Source organism: Podarcis muralis, chromosome 5 (genome assembly GCF_964188315.1).
Source record: "Podarcis muralis chromosome 5, rPodMur119.hap1.1, whole genome shotgun sequence".
Classification (NCBI taxonomy): domain Eukaryota; kingdom Metazoa; phylum Chordata; class Lepidosauria; order Squamata; family Lacertidae; genus Podarcis; species Podarcis muralis.
The window spans coordinates 60,920,632-60,940,393 of record NC_135659.1 but is presented as its reverse complement, the minus strand read 5'-3'; the positions used below and the strand labels follow the sequence as shown (position 1 = coordinate 60,940,393).

The 19,762-nt window shown below is 43.0% G+C and overlaps 2 protein-coding genes across 5 annotated transcripts in view; one reads left to right on the top strand and one right to left on the bottom strand.

Annotated features, from left to right (window-relative positions):
* TMCC2 (transmembrane and coiled-coil domain family 2) overlaps positions 1-6,324 on the bottom strand; it is a 93,085-nt gene extending 86,761 nt beyond the window's left edge. The window contains exons 1-2 of one of the 2 annotated variants that reach the window (XM_028734310.2): positions 5,969-6,324; positions 5,358-5,579 (exon numbers count right to left, since the gene is read on the bottom strand). In XM_028734310.2, coding sequence (XP_028590143.2) covers positions 5,358-5,546 — 189 coding nt within the window. In that variant the 5' untranslated portion in view covers positions 5,547-5,579; positions 5,969-6,324. The remainder of the gene's footprint in view (positions 1-5,357; positions 5,580-5,968) is intronic. The other variant, XM_028734311.2, reaches the window with a different exon arrangement.
* An 11,161-nt stretch (positions 6,325-17,485) lies between these two features.
* DSTYK (dual serine/threonine and tyrosine protein kinase) overlaps positions 17,486-19,762 on the top strand; it is a 37,633-nt gene continuing 35,356 nt past the window's right edge. Inside the window, exon 1 of one of the 3 annotated variants that reach the window (XM_028734309.2) lies at positions 17,486-18,047. In XM_028734309.2, the coding sequence (XP_028590142.2) occupies positions 17,750-18,047 (298 nt within the window). In that variant the 5' untranslated portion in view covers positions 17,486-17,749. The remainder of the gene's footprint in view (positions 18,048-19,762) is intronic. The other 2 variants (XM_028734308.2, XM_077929001.1) reach the window with 2 other exon arrangements.

The window sequence follows — 19,762 nt, the reverse complement described above, 5'->3', positions numbered from 1 at the left end:
ATTGAAATGAGTCCAGACGATTGGCTTCATACAGATATACATTCAGCTGGCCATTCACCATCCTCTCTATTACCCTGCCTAAGAAAGGAACATTCACAACTGGGCAGTAGTTTTCAATATCTCAAGTTCGGAAACTTCAAATTTATATACAAATTCGATGATGATGATGATGATGATGATGATGATGATATCTGCCCAGGAGAGTAATTCTGAGGAAAATCATACAAAGGTCCAGGGATAAATCTTTAGGATACACATATCACACATGTAAAAAGGGACTACATCTAATCCAAGCACTGTAACTCCTGCCTTGGTAACATTCCTACCTACTAACTGGTTTATCAACCAATTACTAGGATTGATGCTGTGCTGGGATAGTATACCAACTATTCGCTCGAGGTGTTAGATTATTGGAAGAAGTTCTGTGCTTAATACTTAGTGAAGTATTGATTATAAGAGTTGTATTAACATAAGAGAGAATAAAGCGTTAAAAAGGCATTTTCTATTTGTCTGCTCTTGGAGCTATAGAAAGGAGACTACAGGTGATAACTGGCTGCTTTATAATGTCTATGTTTGGTTTGGTTCAAGGATTCATTTCAGCTATATACAAAATCTTGCTTGAAGCTTCCTCAGGAGGTTTTAGGGCAGCACTACTAGTTCCACTGCCAAGCCTATGGCGCACTGCACGGGGTTGCAACTCTGACGCAGTGAACTGAGCAAAACAGAAGGTGAGGGGTGGGGGGAGCACTGAAATTTGGCCTCACACAGGGCGCCACTGAAAACTGAAATACCAAAGTACGCTCCTGGCTTCATTTAAGTGCAATCTGGCTCAATAAACTTGGTGAGAGCAGAATTAGGATATGGTAACCAATGATGAAATTTGGAGGAAAAACTAGTCCTTAAAGTCCTTATCTGTGCAAATTAGGAAGCTGTATTTGAAGTTGGTCCATGGCTGGTACTGTACTTAATTTATTTATTTCATAAAATTGACTGTAAACCAAAACCTCAACAAAGTATACAAAAAGATAAAACAAAACAAAAAAACTTTTGAACAATACTTTAAAACATGCAAATAGTTAAAATCATAAAACAGATTAAAATTTGCAACTTTGTGAGCATCTGGGTAGGGTTGTCTAAACAAGAATGTTTTCAGCAGGCCAAAGAAAATACCAAAGAAAATACAGTGAAGGTACTTGCTTGATATCAAAGACAGAGTTTCAAAATGTCAAGACAGTTCTCTTTTGTGTGCGAGATTTGTCCCCTCTATGTTAGAAGGGGTGTGGAATTATAGGCTCCTATCAACACCTGTGGTGGAACTGCCCCAAATTTGGGGGCAATTTGGGGGGTGACAGGTTTTGCTGAAATTGTTCTCATTACTGATCAGCTGGTCCCATTATCTCCATAGCTACCTTTCTAAAATGTTTTTAGATATTACAAATCAGAAACTCATCACACAATTCTTGGTAGGTCCTCTGCTACCAGTATTACATTTTGGAAAACTTTTAATTTATGCAATCTTTCATTTTTGTATAGTAAAGTATGACACTTAACCCTATTGGGGGGTGAGGAGTAACACAAATTTAAGGTAGCCAGAGGACAAAGCACACATGATGCATTTTTTCACAATACAGTATGATTCTATCTCTTATACAAACAAAACAGAATATAACCAACCCATTCTTCCAGTGTATTCAAGTATGTGGTTATGACATATAACCCCAGTCTCAGCCAGGGAGGGCGGGATACAAATAAAAGTTTATTATTTATTACTATTATATTTACATATGTCTTTGATTTTTTTACTCTGCTCTGTATTGTAAAATATATTGCTTGTTTATTGTTTTATGTTTGCTTGAAATAAAAATGCAATAAAAATGCAAACAGCATCCCTTTTTAGTTCCATCAGGCATTCAAACCATGAAATTATGAAAAATTGCAAAATCAAATATAATCAATATTCAGTCATTAATAGATTGGCTACCCTGATGTTAAAAATTGGGCCTGGGTTGTGAACGGCTGCGCTTTTGGTAATGCAGCTCTACTTTTTAGCTTGTGTAAACTAACACAGTTCTTCTGAAGACAATGAGTTACAGCCATCTGTGTTTCCTGCTTCACTACATTATTGTTTCATACTATAAAATGGAGAACCCAGATGCTTCTTCATTTTTGCAACGCATGGCAAAAAAAAGAAAGGAAAAGGCAAACACCACACATACTAAGTGCAATTATTGCTACGTGCTAATTGTTATTACTGACCATTATGTTATCAATGGAGGAGAACATTTTTTCATGCATTAGCATATAATGGGTTTCTGAAAAAACACACCCATTTTGGTCTCTTATCTTGTTCTTTTCAAGAAAAAGGGATAATAAATAATTAGCATTCCATTTCCCTTCTGGTCATAGTTTGTTCCGTGTTCCAGTTAAATACTGGAATTGGAAGGAAATTGTTCCTTTTGTTTTTCTTTGATGCCACTGCTATTCCTAGTACATTATGTCTAGCACACCACTATTTGAAATTTCCTGATACTCCCTAAAATGCCATTTGTGCCTCTCCCATTCCAAGAAGCGATAAAAGGTCTGCAGTGGAACTTACTAAATAGCTCCTCTACAGCAGCGCACTCTAATCTATATATTCCATCACCTGTGGATGCTCTTGCTCTCTGGTCTTAGTACAGCCAAAGAAAAAGCATCCCAGGGGAGTGAGCAGGGGCCATTTTCTGACTGTAAATGTGTTTAATCCTATCAGAGGAGATGAACATTCCTTGCTGATCTCCTTAGTGGCTGCTGCAATGGGTTACTACTGTGTATTCAACAGGTTATGTTCAGGGCACTAAGTCCTGCTTCAGCGTGCTCAACAAAGGCCCACTGTAGCCAAATTGCTTCAGTTGCTGCAGCCTGAATAGTAAGAGAGGCCTCTACTGATCAGCCTAACACAAGGCGAATTACACTGACGCAAACTATGGTAAGTGTGGTTGTATATTAAGCATGGCTGACATTATGCAGGTCAATCTATTTGCCCCTCCTGTCCACAGCTCTGGCTGGCAGTGGCTCTCTAGGGTGTCAGGGAGAGAGGCCTTTCCCATTACCTGCTGCATGATCCTTTTAACTGCAGTTGCAAGGAACTGAACCAGGGGCTTTCTGCACTCAAAGCAGGTGTTCTACCCCTGCATCCAATTTGGAAGCTGCAGCTAGTGCAAAATGTAGCTGCTAGAATGCTCAAGGGGGAATTCACCTCTGCACATGTTACAACAGCGATGCAAGGTCTGTGCTGGCTGGCTATTAGCTACCAAGCCAGGTTCATGATTTTGCTGTTGACATTTTAATCCCTAAATGATTTGGGATCAGTGGGCTTAGCGAACTGTTTTCCCTGGTGCAGACCTACAACCAGCAAATTGTCACCTGGTGACAATATGGAAGAGTGGTCGCACTCACACTTTCTCCAGAGGCAGCAGTAGCTAGTTTTAAATGTTTTTTAAATACAAATATGTTTACCCAAACTTTCCTGGACTTTGTTACCTAATTTTGCAACTTTCTACTTTTTATGCACAGTTTAGTTTTACCTATGAGATATAGTTTAGTCAGCTACTTAAAGGTTCTATTCAATTGTTGTATATTTATATGCATTTATGTTGATTTTTGAAAGTTATATTTTAAGTGAACAACTTGAAGACTACTTTTTCTATTAAACATTTGATCACTAAATAAATAAGCAGTTCTTCCTATTGCCTTCCAAGCTGCCTCTGCAGAATTATTTCTATTAGAACAGCAGCAAGGATCTCCTGTTGAGGTCAAGCGAAAAGGAGCTTGCTGCCATGCAATTTTAGAAAAAAGTCCACAGATATTACAAGCCTTCACTGATGCCATCCAGATGTTTTGGACTACAACTCTCATAAACACGTCAACATAGGTAGTCCAAAATACTTGCAGGTTACCTGGCTGGTGAAGGTTGCCTAACATTGTGACATAATAGTGACCAAATCAAAAAGCAACAGGAACAATTTCCTTCCACTGCATAAATGTATTTTTCCTGCTTGGTCATCTGGAAGGGAGTCTCGCTTTCCAAAGGTGACTAAATCACTATGTAGAAGTCTACAAAAACATAGTATTAGAACTTCCACTTGAGTGTAACCTTTTGCACTCTTTGTCTATACACTTAAAACTGCTTTACCAAATAGGTTAATAAATATCACTCTATTTTTACAGAAGCAAAGTGACTCAACAGCACACACACGAGGAGGCAGCTGTGAATGCTGGGAAATTCCTGAACCGCAAGCCAATAAACCATTCATACAGATTATACTCATCACACAACCCTTAACGCATAGTACTGCTCAGAAGAGCTGTTTTGCATAATGTGTCTGTGTCATAGCTGTGTATAAAAGTTCTATTTTATCACTGATAAAGATTTCTTCAGACGCATTTTGCAACCACATAAAGATTTACATGGCTACATTGTAAGGGAAAAGAAAGCTTTGAACTGTATCATGCAATGGATATATATACGTGTTGGTTCACCCCAATGGCCCATTAAGATCCAGCCTCCTACCTGTGACCACGTACAATAGTAAAGGTTTGGGAGAAACCAAAGAACAAGATACAGCCATTATAACAGGATGAACACTTTCCTGACATTCACACTTGGCTTCTAGCAAGCCTGAGACGAAGCTGCATGCCTGAACCATTTTGGCAAAGAAATAAACATGTGAAATGTCCCTGTTATGCTATTGGCTGTTAAGACACCTCACAGCATTATGCCACCGGCATACAACTGGGCATAAATTGACACACACAGAGAGTAAGTCATAGTTCTTATGGAACAGCCACTGGGCAAAATCTGAAACTAGATACTATTAAGAGCACAATATGTCAACCAAAGATTAAGTCCAACTGAATTTGACAGGACTCACTTCTAGGCCTGGAGTCCAAATGCATTTATAATAAAAATGATTGTGCAACACAGGTGTTCAAAAAAATCATTGAATCTGATTGAATCAACACTGTCTGCACCAGTGCTGGGATGCATTACAAAAAATTATCTGTATAACAGGAACATGGAAAGATGACTTAAAGATGGACCAATATTATTTATATGAGTGTAAGGAATTCCCACACCAGGAACTTGCCAGGCAAGTTGGCTAGTGTTACCATTTGGTAAACATTGGGTTGACTGACATGCCTTCAAAAAGACAGCTCATAAATGCGGCACCTGTAATATTTTTGCAGCTGTCAATAATTTAAACGCCTATGAGTTGGAAACTGAAATGTGCGTTCCAAGCAGCAATAAAACAAAACAAATGAAAATATGCCTTCTTTTCTTTTTCTTTCAAAAGGGAAATAGACCTACCAAAGCTTACCTTTAAATCAGGAGGTTTACTCCGGGTAACAGGATGGGGCTGAGGGTTAGGATTGGAGGCAGCCAAATCTGACAGGGCGGCAGCTGAATCCCCAGCCTTGGCATCCATGGTGGACAGGACAGGGGCATCTTCAGCCCCAGCAGAGTCTTCGTCTGATTGATGCAGCTCATCCGATTTGCACCTCTTCATGCTGGGTGAGAGGTCGGGCTTGCCCTTCTGCTTCTTGAAAGCATTTATGGATGAAAAACAGGGGGAAAGAGATGGGGAAGGGGGGGGGGAGAGGAGAGAAGAGGACCAGACAGGCTTGATCACCACTGAAGACTGAAGTTCATTTCACCTGTGAGATGCAGGGAGCCAGACAGGCCATGGGGAGGAGCCGGGGAGAAGATGCCTCCATCCAAACTCGCTGCATTGGGTAGCAGCAGGAGTGGAACCACCACCATTACCACTAGCACCACTACCCACCCCCCCACCCCCAATTAAAACTTTGGCTGCAGCCACATCTGCAAAAGGCAGTAGCTGGAATTTGATGGGGTGCGTGTGCAGATGCCATGGATTGATACTCACACACCCCCCTCCCTCCTTCTCTCCCTCCTGGCAACGCTACTCACTGTTTAGGAAAGCAAACGAGCGCCTCGGCTCTCCGCGCCGCCTTGCAGGGCTGCAAATTCCCATCCGATGAGTGCATGTCTTCTCCCTTTCATTCAATGTCCCGGACAGCTGCTCTCTGTCTGCCTTGCTATCTCCCCAGCCAGCCAGCCGCCGGCCGACCCACCCTCTCCCTCTCTCACTCTGAGAACCCACTTTACGCCGCTCCTGCCCAGGCTCAAGAGCAAATCCCTCAGCCTAACCCACCCATCTAAGCCAGCCGGCTTGATAGTCTGACTGACAGCAGGGCAGGACCAATCAGAGCCCGAGCCCGATCTGGAGAGCGGCAGGAGGCAGACCGCGCCGGGCACTTTCCAGGCTTGGTTGGCCGGTGCCCCTCCGCTTTCCCCGCCTCGCCCCCGTGCCGGCCCCCGCCCGCTTCCCGGGAGCTGTCGATGGGGGAATGGTGCTGCACAGGGCTGCGGCTTTGCAGTGCAGGCAGCCGCCGTCCTCGTAGCGTTGCGGAGGCTGGGAGTGGGGGGGCGGGAGGCCGAGGAGCCGGTGGCTGTATTGGCGAGGCGCTTCCGCCGTGCGTAGGGACTCCTCGGAGGACCCCCGCCCGGCGCTGCTTGTGGGAACGTGGCGAACGGTCTCCGCGATGCATCAGGAGAAGGAGAAGCGCCACCTCTCCCATTGCCATGGGAACTCCTCCCACCACCTCGCTCCTGGCCGGGGGCTGGTTTTGCCTTTAATCCGTCAGCAGGTTCCACCCAAGGACTACGTTGCAGCCTCATCAACTTGATTTCCTTCCTACTATTATTATTATTATCGCAATTGCCATTATTACCGTTGTTGTTGTGTCTGTGCCATTTCTGATACGCAGACATCATCGATGTTTTCGATTCCTGAGGACAGACAGATTCCAAGTGTTTTCTCTTTCTTCCCCCTTTCTTTTCTTCTTCGTCTTTTCCTCCTTTAGGAAAGGATGGAAGTCTATTTGCTAAACTTGTTTTTCAGCCTTACACAGGCCTCTAACTCGCACTCTTTCATTTTGTCTGGAGACTGCCGCTTTCGACATCTCTCTCTCTCTGTGTGTCACTCCGATGTACCAGAATCTGTGCAGAACAGAGACTCGTCCCCAGACTTTGTCAAAACCACACAATATTTGGCCTTTGCAAAAGGAAAAAAGGGGAAATCTTATTTGTATCCTGTGCTCACCCCCACCAACAAGAAGCTCAAGGCAGCATACATGGGTTTCCTCCCACTAGTGGACAAGGGTGGGTATTCCTTTCTTTAAAAGCTGGGTAGTCTGTGATGTATAGTAGCCTCTCTATGAATTACTTCCTACAATCTCCCACTTTGTCTTTGATCCAGCCTACTCTATACAATGCTAAAAGAAAAATGTCACATGCAAAGGAGGCCTAAATTAAGAAAGCAGGTCGCCACTGTCAGCAATATGTGACTCAATGTTCTGTCTGTAACATCCTCTTGGAATTGTGTTACCCTTTCATTTGCCTCTTTGTTATTTGACATATATCGGTGTTTGTTGGTGTATATAATTTGAAACACAATGATACTCCATTTGCATATCGTGATACATTTGTAGGACATCAAAGGCCACACCTGAATCCAGTGATGACAGAGGCATTTGCTGCTTTAGCAACAAAATCCTTGGGTACCCGGCAGTCTTGTTCTGCTCCTAAGAATGATGATAACCTTTGCTGACCCTAAATTTGTGAATTGCTATAACTATAGGTCTGCCTTTTAAAATGCTCACAAGCTTTGTGGTCCAGGCAGAAAATGGTAGCACACTATAATCAATAACTGCAGACTATCGTTTGAGGCTGATGATGAGTTCAGAACAGAAGACCAAATCTAGTACTCCCACACTATCTTTTTAATCTTGTTTAAGCCCCATGGGCTGCTGTGCTAAACTACACATTCTAGAAAAATGCAGTGTAATTCAATGAAGTAAGTTTAGAGTAGGTGGCTTGAGAACCACAGCCTTGAATATGTGATGAGCCTTTGTGCAGAACTGGGGTGAAGGGCATTTATGATGTGGCATTGGCAATAAATGCCATTTCCTTCCAGAGTTGTGACCCACCATGGTATGTAACTGCATAATTAGCTGTTCAGGTCACCACACCACTGTAGTAGTTCAATACTAAAGCTACACTGAAAACAGCCATTTTGACCAAATATTGTATAGTGGCATTTTGACCACTGCAAAGTCAAATGTGTTAGTGTAAACTTACTTATCCAAGGTTTGGAAAAATAGACATTTATTATCGGATTGTAACCAAAAAGAAAAATAGCAGGATGGACTTGTCGCACTCGCTAATCAAATACAATACATCTATGGCTCTGCCCAGTGCAGTCACTCTGGCCATCACTGCATCAGAACGTCTGACTACCTCTGATCTGTGTATGTGAGGCTTCCACCCTTATTGTATTCCATACAGGTAGATAGACTGCTAATATTTTCAGAAGATCCAAACCTTCACCATGAAAACCATTAAATGCTAAATCCATGGGATCCTAGTTCTGTAAATATGTGCATGTATTTATTTTTATTTATTTTTCAATGGTACTGTGCCATATTGGCTCCACAGAACCGACCACACAAAAAACCTAGTGCATAAATAATTTAAATCAGACTGCTTTGATATAAGTGATCTTAGTCCCATGAAAGTCATTGAAACAAATTTAATTGGTCTGTGAACGGCCATCACTGTAAAGTGATTCAATCAGGGCTGGTCCCACCACACACCAAGGAGAAGCAGGCTGTTTCAGAAGAGAATCAAAAGAGATAAAGGGAGGAATGTCTGGATGGGGTAGCAAAACATTTGGCAATTAAAAGATGTCTTTTTATTATCATTATTATTAGATTGTATTTGGCTGCCCATCAATATAATTGCCTAGGCAGTGTGCAAAATGCAATATATTAAAATAAAATAATTAAAAATATGTCAGTAAAAATGACATAAAAGCAGCAGAGACAGAGTAAAACAATTTACAACTCAGTTGGCACAATGACAATGCAATGGAGAATATCTTCTTTGGTGCCTTCACTGCCACTAGGTAGGCCCAATGATGAGCCCTCAGCAGTGTTTTGTTGCATTCGACTAGAGTTTTCCTCCACTCACATTTAAGCCATCTTCTAGCTTGTTTCCTTGTCTAAGCTCTGGAGTATATCAGGGAGCCAAGTGGGCTCCATGAAGCAGGAGAGGGTGCTTAGCAGCGATCATATCAATGGCCTGAGCCATCCAAATGTTCCAGCAGTTGGCCAGGGCTTCAGCAGGAGCGTCAGTCATATCAGCTGGGAAATTCTCAGCTTATCTTACTTATTTTTCCCCTGAAGTGGAAGTCCAAGTGCTTTTGGCAGCAATTTGATCGGGGGAAAACTAATTAAGGGCTTCATATCATCCTGTGGCCATTATATGAGGTTTCAGTGCTTTCACATAAATTGATTGATTCACTGAGAAAACTGCTTCAACAGACCACAGAATGACCTGTTTCACCCAAAGGAAAGAGCTCTGATGAAAATGAACCGTGATGGATACATAAGCTCCTCTCATCTTATTTTAAAGCATTTCCTGTTTCTGAGTAGTGCAAGTTATGTCAGCACAGAACAGATGTGTTCTAGTAGGTGGTCTCATTGGCTTGACTATTTCTGTAAAGAGTTATTTTTACATGCATAGCTCTAATATAGCTTTATAAGCATATTCATTAGTCTGCATGAAGGCTGAAGCCTTAATGTGCCTGCTGCATAATTCACTTTTAAATTTAAGGCATTGAGACAGCAGGGTACTTTACCAGGTTGACAGAGATAACCTCCTATGAAAGGGCCTTGGGGACATTCACTTCATTAAATTTAATACAAAAGGCTCCTGCTTGGAGCTCCTTAGCATTGATTTTGTTATACAGGAAAATCTAGGGCAATTGTACAGGCAAGGGTCAATAATACCTGGCCTCCTGTTTTGCTTTGTTTTTCTGGAGTGCTTGACCTCACCTACATCCATGTTTACCGATGAGAAACTATTTTCATATCCCATAAAACTGATCTAAGGTGCCCCACTGAGGATTAACTAGTTGTTATTAGTCTAAATGATCAGCTATGGGGAAGAAGTAGGGTGTTATAGAATGTGATAGAATGTGATTTTACCCTCTCCCAGCTCTATGACCTAATACATCTGAGAGCAATATAATAATAATAATAATAATAATAATAATAATAATAATAAAATCTTTATTGTCATTGCCCCCTCTCGGGGACAACGGAATTACTTGGCTGCTCCATCCACCCAGGTAGGGCACTCCACACAAAATCAAAAGAACTATAAAAACACTAATTAAAACAATACAGTATAATACAGCAAGGAAGATTAGATGACTTTCAAAGTCCAGGCTTCCCATTCAGGGCCGAGATCGCTCTGGAGAAGAAGCTGTTCTTAAGACGTCTCGTTCTTGTCTTCATCGTCCTGTATCTCCGTCCCGATGGCAGGAGCTCAAAGAGACAGTGACCAGGATGTGATGGATCTTTTACTATGTCCAGTGCCTTCCTATGGCACCTTGTGGCATAAATCTGCTCTAAGGTGGAGAGTGGGCAGCCAACAATGCTCTCTGCTGCCTTAACAACTCTGCACAACCCCATCCTGTCCTGGGTAGTACAGCTTCCGTACCACACACATAACCCATAAGTGAGCACGCTCTCAATGGCACAGTGATAGAAGGCAAGCAGCAGTTTCTGCGGAAGATGATTTTTCCTTAGAATTCTCAAAAAGTACAGTCTCTGCTGCGCCTTCTTCACAAGCCCCCTTGTGTTGACACTCCAGGACAGATCCTCATATCACTCAACAGAACATTCTCTGCAGCTGTCCCAGTAGGTAAAACCCAAAATTTAGATTCCACCGCTTTTATTCTGACATATCCATTTTCTTTCAATCTCAATACATATAAAGATGCAGGGAAGGAGAAAGAAAAGCCACATAGATAGTGTTTCTTAAGTTTATATTATGTAATCATTTGGGAACTGCCACATACTGTAGCAGGGTTTCCTAAACTTGTGTCTCCAGCTGTTTTTGGGCTACAATTCCCATCATCCCTGACCATTGGTCTGGCTAGCTAAGGATGGTGGGAGTTGTAGTCCAACAACAGCTGGAGACCCAAGTTTAGGAAACCCTGTGGGTATGCAAACAATGTCCTGTTGGATTCCTTTCCTACATGCCATAAATTTAACAGGAGGAGCAGATGGGCAAATGAGACATATCCGCCACCAAGAGAGTCTAGGGGTTGCAAACATGTCTGTTTTCAAGAGGACACGTATCTAAGGAGTCTTAGCTAAACAGCTCCAAACCATACATGCCCTTGGGTGAAACACTCTGAGGTCCAAACAAGAGCTCTCAATTCAACAGAGAGTTAAGCACTTATACAGTGAAATCTTAAGCATACTTACTCGGAGATAAGTCCCTCTGAGTTCAATAGGAATTACTACTAAATGTGCTTCGGATTTAAATCTTAAATCAATGGGCCCAAGTGTTCTTAACTCATGTTGCGTTTTAAATGGTTTTATTCAGTACCTTCATATGATAATAGTTTTCCAGACAGAGGCAAAATTCTACCCATTGTCAGCTCTTTAGGTCTCAGATGGAAAAAAAATGTGCTTTTAGATTATAATGTAGAGGCTTCACAAACAATATGATAAAAAGCATTGAACAATAAGTGCCTCTTACTGAGAGTATTTATACCAAGTATCACTAGCTACTTAAATGGGAACGCAAAGGAAACAAAATACTGATATTTCTTAAAGGCTGTGTACAAACTATGCATTCAAAGCACATTCAAAACACATTCTTCCCCTCGAAGAATTCTGGACAGTGTAGTTTACTTCCCACAGAGTTACAATTCCCAGCCACTCTTAACAAATTACAGTGCCCAGCATGCTTTGAGAGAAAGAATGTGCTTTAAAGGTATAGCGTGCCCACAGACTTATTGTCATCTGCTGGAATAAGTTCTGCTTCCTTTGCCTCTGAGAGCTATCACCATGCTGAATGAATGCTACTCTCATAATGAGCATGCACTAATATGCAGGTCTTTTTTTTGTTGTTTATTTTTCAACATCTTGCCACAGGGATTCCCAGGGGCACAAGAAGCCTGATGAGGGGGATGGGCTGGCAATAAGCAATGGCTGAAAGGCTGAAAGAAACTACAGCTACAGGTGAGAGCACATGACGAAGGTAGCAAAAGCAACATAAGATCAATTATCCTGGGTTTCCAACCAGTCACCAACACATCCAGTTATCCTGGGCTAAAGGTACTGTAAAGGTAAAGGACCCCTGACGGTTAAGTCCAGTCGCAGATGACTCTGGGGTTGCGGTGCTCATCTCGCTTTACAGGCCGAGGGAGCCAGCGTTTGTCTGCAGACAGTTTTTCTGGGTCATGTGGCCAGCATGACTAAGCCGCTTCTGGCACAATGGAACACCGAAACCAGAGCAGTGCACAGAAACGCAGTTTACCTTCCTGCTGGAGCGGTACTTATTTATCTACTTGCACTTTTTGGCATGCTTTTGAACTGCTAGGTTGGCAGGAGCTGGGACTGAGCAACGGGAGCTCACCCTGTTGCGGGGATTCGAACCACCGACCTTCCGACTGGCAAGCTCAAGATGCTCAGTTGTTTAGACCACAGCGCCACCAGCGTCCCATATTCTGGGCTACTAACCCCTGAACTCACATCAGCCCCTAGTGGTTCTAAACATGTTTACAGAGTGAATCAGAGAACTAGAACAAGCTGAAAGAAAGTCCACAACCTCTGGCAAGATCATTGTCCAATAGCTTATCTCACTTTCCTCTAGGATTTAGTAAACACCTAAGCAATCTCTGGTTTATCTCTGGTGTGTGCAGGGTGGCAGGGGATCTGCTGCCATAAAGACATCTATTGACGTAAGAAAGGCTCAATGAATTCCATGTCTGTGTAGTCAGTGGTTGTTGTCTCAGGACGACAACCCTGAAATAACTCTGAGATGACAATGACTGGATCTTTGTTCTGTACATAGCATTTGGAGATTAAGAGCTGGGGACCCGGACCGATCCTGGCTATGCAAGCTGAGTGTGCTGCAATGGTGAGATGGCAGTTTCCATCTTCTTTCTTAGAAAGAAAATGGGGGGCTTGAACCTCTACAATCCAACAGAAAAGAAGGACAAAAGTAATAGTGGATCCCCCTTGAGGCCTTACTGCTTCTGGCTCACACAGCGACCTGGTGAACATGAATACCAAGAAGCTATCATTTCAATAAGCAGGATTCAGTACATCATAAGAATATAATATTTCTGCCAGATCCGACCTGGTGCAGCATCCTTTTCCCAACAGATCCTTCTGGGAAGCCCACACACAAGGAGCAAAGGCAACAGCTCTTATCCATGGTTTCCACACATCCACTCCTACTATTCAGAGGTATATTGCCTTTGAAACACAAAAGTGATTTTTAGATATCATAGCTCACAGTTGTGACTAGATCTCTCTCCCATTAATTTTTATGTATTGGCTACCGTGTCGCACCAAACAGCAATATAGATAAACTGCAAAATTGGTGATGTACATGCTCAGTGCTGGGTTGTATATTCATCCAGTAACCAGCTCCCTGCACAACCTGCTTACCATTTCTTCAACAAGCCAAAAAAACACACACAGAGACAAATAGTCCAATTTCTGTTCTTTTAAAAAGGAACTTCTGAGAACACGACTCTACACATTCAAATGATTCAGCTAGGCATCATGCACAAGAAGTACATTATGGTGCATAAAGCTGTGATTCTGCTGAAATCAGTGTGCCTTACTTCTGAGTAAACATACATAAGGTTGGGCCTTGTTTGTGTGAATTGGTTGCAGCATTTGAGCCAATGAGTTGAGATGATCTTATGACTTATGACTGGGAGAAATAAGACGTTGCCTCTAAATTCCCTGCAGGAAATAAGAAAACTTGAGCTGTCACACAAAAATCCAATTTAATGGTGTGGGTAATTTTTGCACAAATCATCCTTTCAGCTCATGTGAGATCATAATGGCCAAAGGGCACTGAAGGTCATTTAAAAAGGAGTAGGAATAAAGGAGGTCATTTTTTATTGTATGGGAAATGTGAAGAGCCACATCCTCTACCCAGAAGATGGGTGTGTGTCTAGGCAGATAATATTGCTTTTATAAACCAAATTAACCAGAATGCATATTCACGGAGATCTGAATAGACTCCCTCGGTTTAATAATGTTGCATTTTTTTCACAAAGCTTGTCTCAGTGACTGTGATTAGTTTTACTATTGCTGCTTTTTTAAAGAAAAACACAGAGAAATATGAGGTTCAGTTTATAATAATCTGAATTTGATCACTAGGATCAGAGGTGAGATAAATGTAATGAATAATGTGTCTTATTGTTTTGTACCATCTCACAATCCTTGCTATGCAAAGCCTGTTCTTCCCTTGACATCCATATTTCTCCTACAATTCAGGAGAAATCTGAATAATCATCGCTGGGAATCACAAGTAGGAAGAATGCTTCTGCACTCAGGATGCTGGATTATACAGATAAGCCTTCGGTCCAATCCAGCAAAGCTCTTCTTATGATATTTTCCTTTGCATCTACCTTCCCTCCTATATTGTGTTGTGATTTTCATCAAAAATGTGAGAGTGGGGAAGCCTCTTGGTGCTGTATGTGCATCATGTGTTAATAATGAAGGCAGTTAGGATTTTTCAAGTTCCATCTTGCAGTTTTCTAGACAGTTGATGAAATATGAACCCAGCTAACTTCCAAATTAGCATGGATTTGGTCAGCAAGGTTGAGAAAGGATCTGGTTTAACTAATATGTGGATTTTTCTTCATTTTTCTTTAAAATAGCAATTTACAAAAAGCATCATGTTCCTAGCTACTTCAGCCTTTGAAGGGAGAATCAAAGAACTTAAATATTTTGGAGGTTAAATCTGTCTCATCAATCAATCAAAATTTATTTGTTTGGCCATTAGCTGAAATATATTTAACCAATAAAAGCATACCAGTAAAAAAAGAAGAAGGGGGGGGGGGGTTACAACTGGTTTTCATTTTTACATCCAGTATAAATCAATTTGTCCAGAGAACAAGAATCCAAAAAGGATTAATTTTACCAGATAATCTGTCACATGCATATAAAAATACATTTGCTTTTTGTTTTTTTTTTGTTAACATGGTAAGAAATACAGCTGTTTGCTATACTACATTTCTGTTTCAAAGTTGTTTTGCAAATCAGAACAACGTCATATAAAGTGACATACGGTACATGTCGACTTCCAAAAATAAAAGAGTTGAAAAATATGGGATCCTCTGTAGCATTTTTTTCACAAATATAAAGGGGAGAATTGTATGGAATTTGTCTGCATCTGTCATCTAGGACTGCTGAAAGCAATTGCTCTAATTAAACAAAGGAGATGGTTTCCTTATTAGTCTATGAATTTTGAGAATTATGTTGTGATTTGCCATGAATCAATTACTTGTAACTAGAGTTTCTATTTACATTGCAGGACTCTCCAGACATTCAGTTTTATATTTTGAGATAACTGAATGTTTGCATTTTCCTTTTCTCATACTTGAAGTGCTTTTTGGATTTTATCCAGGTCTAAATGCAGGAAGTAAGAAATCATTCTGAGAGCTATTCATTACTATAGTAAACTTTTTATAATAGCTTTTAAGCTAAGGTTACCATATTTTTTTCAATGAATCCAGGGACACTTTTCAAGTTCAATGGATTTTGTATGGGGACTGATCTGTAAATCCGGGGACTGTCCCCAGGAAACGGGGACGTCTGGTAACCTTATTTTAAGTAGCTTTCCAAAATGTTTCAGATAATTAATAATATGAATTATCAAGTATAGCAATGAAATTATTTAAGGACTACAAGTAAGAATTCCCTGTAATTGGTCAGGCTCAGTTTGTTACAGAAAACTCTTCTCCGGTTGATCCCTAATTATAAGCTTTAAAATGTAAGAAGTATTTTGCTGTAAGAACTTTGGAGATAGAATAGAACATTCAAGCCCACCACATTGCACAGATCCCCAGGCAAACAGAAAAATAACTCTCCACATTAAATGAAGGTTAGTATTGTTATGAGTTTGGGCAGGGGTCAGTTTGGATGGAACCCTGGGTCCTCTTCCAGAACTGACAATCCTGTATCTGTGAGGATTGACTGGATAAGGAGAAGCTTTCCAAGCCAGTTCCTTTGTCAAGGTAATGGCTTTGGCTGGCCAGTTAAGTACCACAATGACAACTTCAGAAGACAAGTCGTATTAAGTCTGTTGCAGCAAAAGATGAAAGAGCCCAGAAAAGATTATGTCACAACAAATATGTTATTCTTCAAGATGTCACAAGATGTCTTGTTTCTCTTTCTAGGAGCAACTCTAGATGTTTCCTCTAGGTGTTTCCTGCTTGGCATGGGGTTGGACTCGATGGCCCTTGTGGTCTATTCCAACTCTATGATTCTAAAGGGAAGGAGGTTACTGCTGCAATCCTAATATCGCATACCTGGGCGTAAACTCCTTTGAATTCAGCAGGATATACTTTCAAGCAATTATGGTTAGCTTTGCTCTGAACGGAAAGGTTTGTTCTCCTCATGGAGGCAAATTCATTTGATCATGGGTAGGCAAACTAAAGCCCAGGGGCCGGATCTGGCCCAATTGCCTTCTAAATCCTGCCCGCAGACGGTCCCGGAATCTGTGTGCTTTTACATGAGTGGAATGTGTCCTTTTATTTAAAATGCATCTCTGGGTTATTTGTGGGGCATAGGAATTTGTTCATCCTTTCCCCCCAAAATATAGTCCGCCGCCCCCCCCCCCCCCCCCAAGGTCTGAGAGACAGTGGACCGGTCCCCTGCTGAAAAAGTTTGCTGACTCCTGGTCTTAGATTGTAGGTTTGTTTGTTTTTTTAGCATTTACTGTAACAAGCGAAGTGTTTCTAAAACCACCCCAAAGTAGTATCTTGTGGCTTCAAACGTTACTTTTTCAACATTCCTATTCAGTATTCCCCCCTCCCCCATATATGCTATTTGCATTTAACTGGAGGCATTGCCAACCCTGCAAGCCCACCGTCTGGGCGGGATTTAGGTTTGATGAGGCCGTAAGCTACTGAAGGTAATAGGGCCCTTTATATGTCCAGCTGTCCTTTGTCAACAACAAATTGTCCCTTTTTGTGTTGAATATATGGTAATTTATGGACCTAATAGGTATCTAAAGCCATTTGCCACTGTTGCTGTATGCAGGTTTTATTTTATTTGTTATTTATCTTATATTTTGGAAATGTACATCCAGATTCCCCCCTCCTTTAATTCCCGCCCTCCCTCCGGAGAGTGGGGCCTGAGCTATACTGTAGCTTGTTTAGCTTATACGTAAATCCGGCACTGGTCCTTTGACTTGTAAACTGAAGTGGGGAGTCTCCCGGCAGAAGACTACAAATCCCAGAGTGCCTTTCGGAAAGGCCCTCACCCGCCCTCTCCCCGCCCTCCAAGAGGGTGCAGTTCCGCTACTCTGCAACAAGAGGGAAGCGGCGACTACATCCCCCACAGTGCAAGGCGAGCCAGCGCGCGGAATGGGGTCCGCCCCCGGCCGCCGCCGCCGCCTCCCCGCCAGAGCGCCCGGATAAAGGTTCCGTTCCGTGCGCAGTGCGGCTCGGTGCGACGCTGCTGGCAGAGGAGGAGGCCGAGTCCGTGGCCCAGGCGGCGCCAGAACAGCCTGGCATCCCCCGAGTCGCCGCCGTGGTGGGGGGAGAGCTCTGAGGCGGACGCCGCCGCGGGCGAGATGTCGGGGGGAACGGGAGGCCCCTCGACCCGGGGCTCCGGCGGCGGCGGAGGGTTGAGCCGCGAGCTGTGCCGCGCCTTCGGCCATTACAACCGGCACCTGGCGCGGCTGCAGCACAACCTGCGCGAGACGAAGAAGTTCTTCCGCGACATCAAGTACTCCCAGGGCCCCGGCGCTGCCTCTGCTGCCGCCGCCGCCGCTACGCCTGGGCCGGCCGGGGAGGAGCCGCGGCCTCAGCAGGAGCAGCCCTCCCCAGATGTCTGTGCCCCTCTTGGTGAGGGTCCCTCGCTGCAGGCCGGTAAGGAGCTCGGGAGGGGAGTGGGGGGGGGGCGTATCGGGGGAACCGGGCGGGTCGGTGGGAGGAGGAGCTTCCGCATTTTATGTTGGGTCTCTGCCCAAATCGCAGGGATATTCCTCTCCCTTTAAAAAAAAAACGCATCAAGGGAAACTCCAACCGGTGTGGCTTCTTCCATCACTGAAGCGGTGTGGGAATGGCACTCAGTGGGTGGAATTCCCCCCTCTTGGGCAGCCCTTGCAGTCTGGTCTTGTGCATCTGCACTCCCAAGTAACTCTGGCTGAGTTCACCAAAGTGCTAGAGCTGCAGGGCTTGGAGAAAGCCCCATTAAATTCAGTAGGACTTGCTTTGGAGTACACATGGTTAGGACTGTACTGTTGTTGCCCCCCCCCCCCAAGTAAGGCCACATCCGCCCCATACAGCTAAAGCACATTTAGCTATCATGGCTCTCCCCCTACCTCCCAGAAAAGAATACTGGAAATTGTAATTTACCCCTCACAGAACTACCATTTCCTCAAAGAACCCTTAACAAACTACTGTTCTCGGGATTACTTAATGTGGGGGGACGGGACGGGACAGTTAAAGTGGTATAAGACTGCTTAAAATGTATGGTGTGGATGAACAGAAGATTGACAGCAGGGAGAGGCCTGCTGGGGCAGAGCTGGAGAACTTGTGGCTGTCCAGATGTTGCCGGACTGCAAGTCCTATAATCTCTAACCACATGCGATGCTCATGGTTCTGGATCTGGCATCCATGTCTGTGGGTGACTGCAAGGTATGTGGAGGGGATCCTGGCTTTTCCAGAGGGAGTGGGAAAAGGCAATTGAGAGGCCTTCAGGTAGCCAAGGTGAAGAGGGAGGTAGCCGAGAAAAAAGGTGATTATTCAGGAGTAATTATAGGAATCCTTGAAGGTTGAAGAAACTAGTGGTTGACAGGTGGCTGCTGTTTGAAGCTGCCCAGAACCCAAGAAGAATTTTGCTATGCACAAACAAATGACATTGGCTGCCCTTTAAGTGTTTGGCATGCAGGCTTTGAATAAGAATTTGGTATGGCACTGTTGCCACCCCCATATATGCCTTTTGGATTGAAGATTACCATCAGTGACTGCTTTTATGTGCTCACTTGTGTTAGGCTCTGCCTATACTCTACCAAAATGTAAGAATTTTATGTAAGGTAAGCTACAAACTAACATAGTCCCCCCACCAAACAAACCCCAGGATGGATAGCAGAGAGAAGTTGCTTCTGAGACAGATTTATTGGAGCATGAGTCATTGTGGTCAGCAGCCTCCTGTACGTCTAAGCAATAGCTTGATGTTTATTATTAGTATTTTAATTTCTCAGTATGCATGTTGGTGTAGCTTGTTGCCCCAACTTCTCCACTGTACTCTGAAATGCTGTGATTCTGGTCTCTGTTGGTGAATGAGAAGAAATGCTCCTTGAGATGGAAGGAAACAAATGTTCTGAGGTTGGACTGCATTGAAATATGCTGAATGAAGTAGCAGTGAACTAGAAATGGCATAGATGTGATTGGACGGAATGATCTGGATGGACACTAGAGGTTTGTAAAAGAGTAACGGAATCAAAACTGCTTCTGAGAATGAATAAAGTAAGACAAAAATTAGAATGAGGATCTGAATAGATGTGTGATTGGAATGCATGACCTGCCTCTTCAGGAAACAAGTGGCTCGCTACACAGGCTGTTGGCCCCGAACTTGTAAT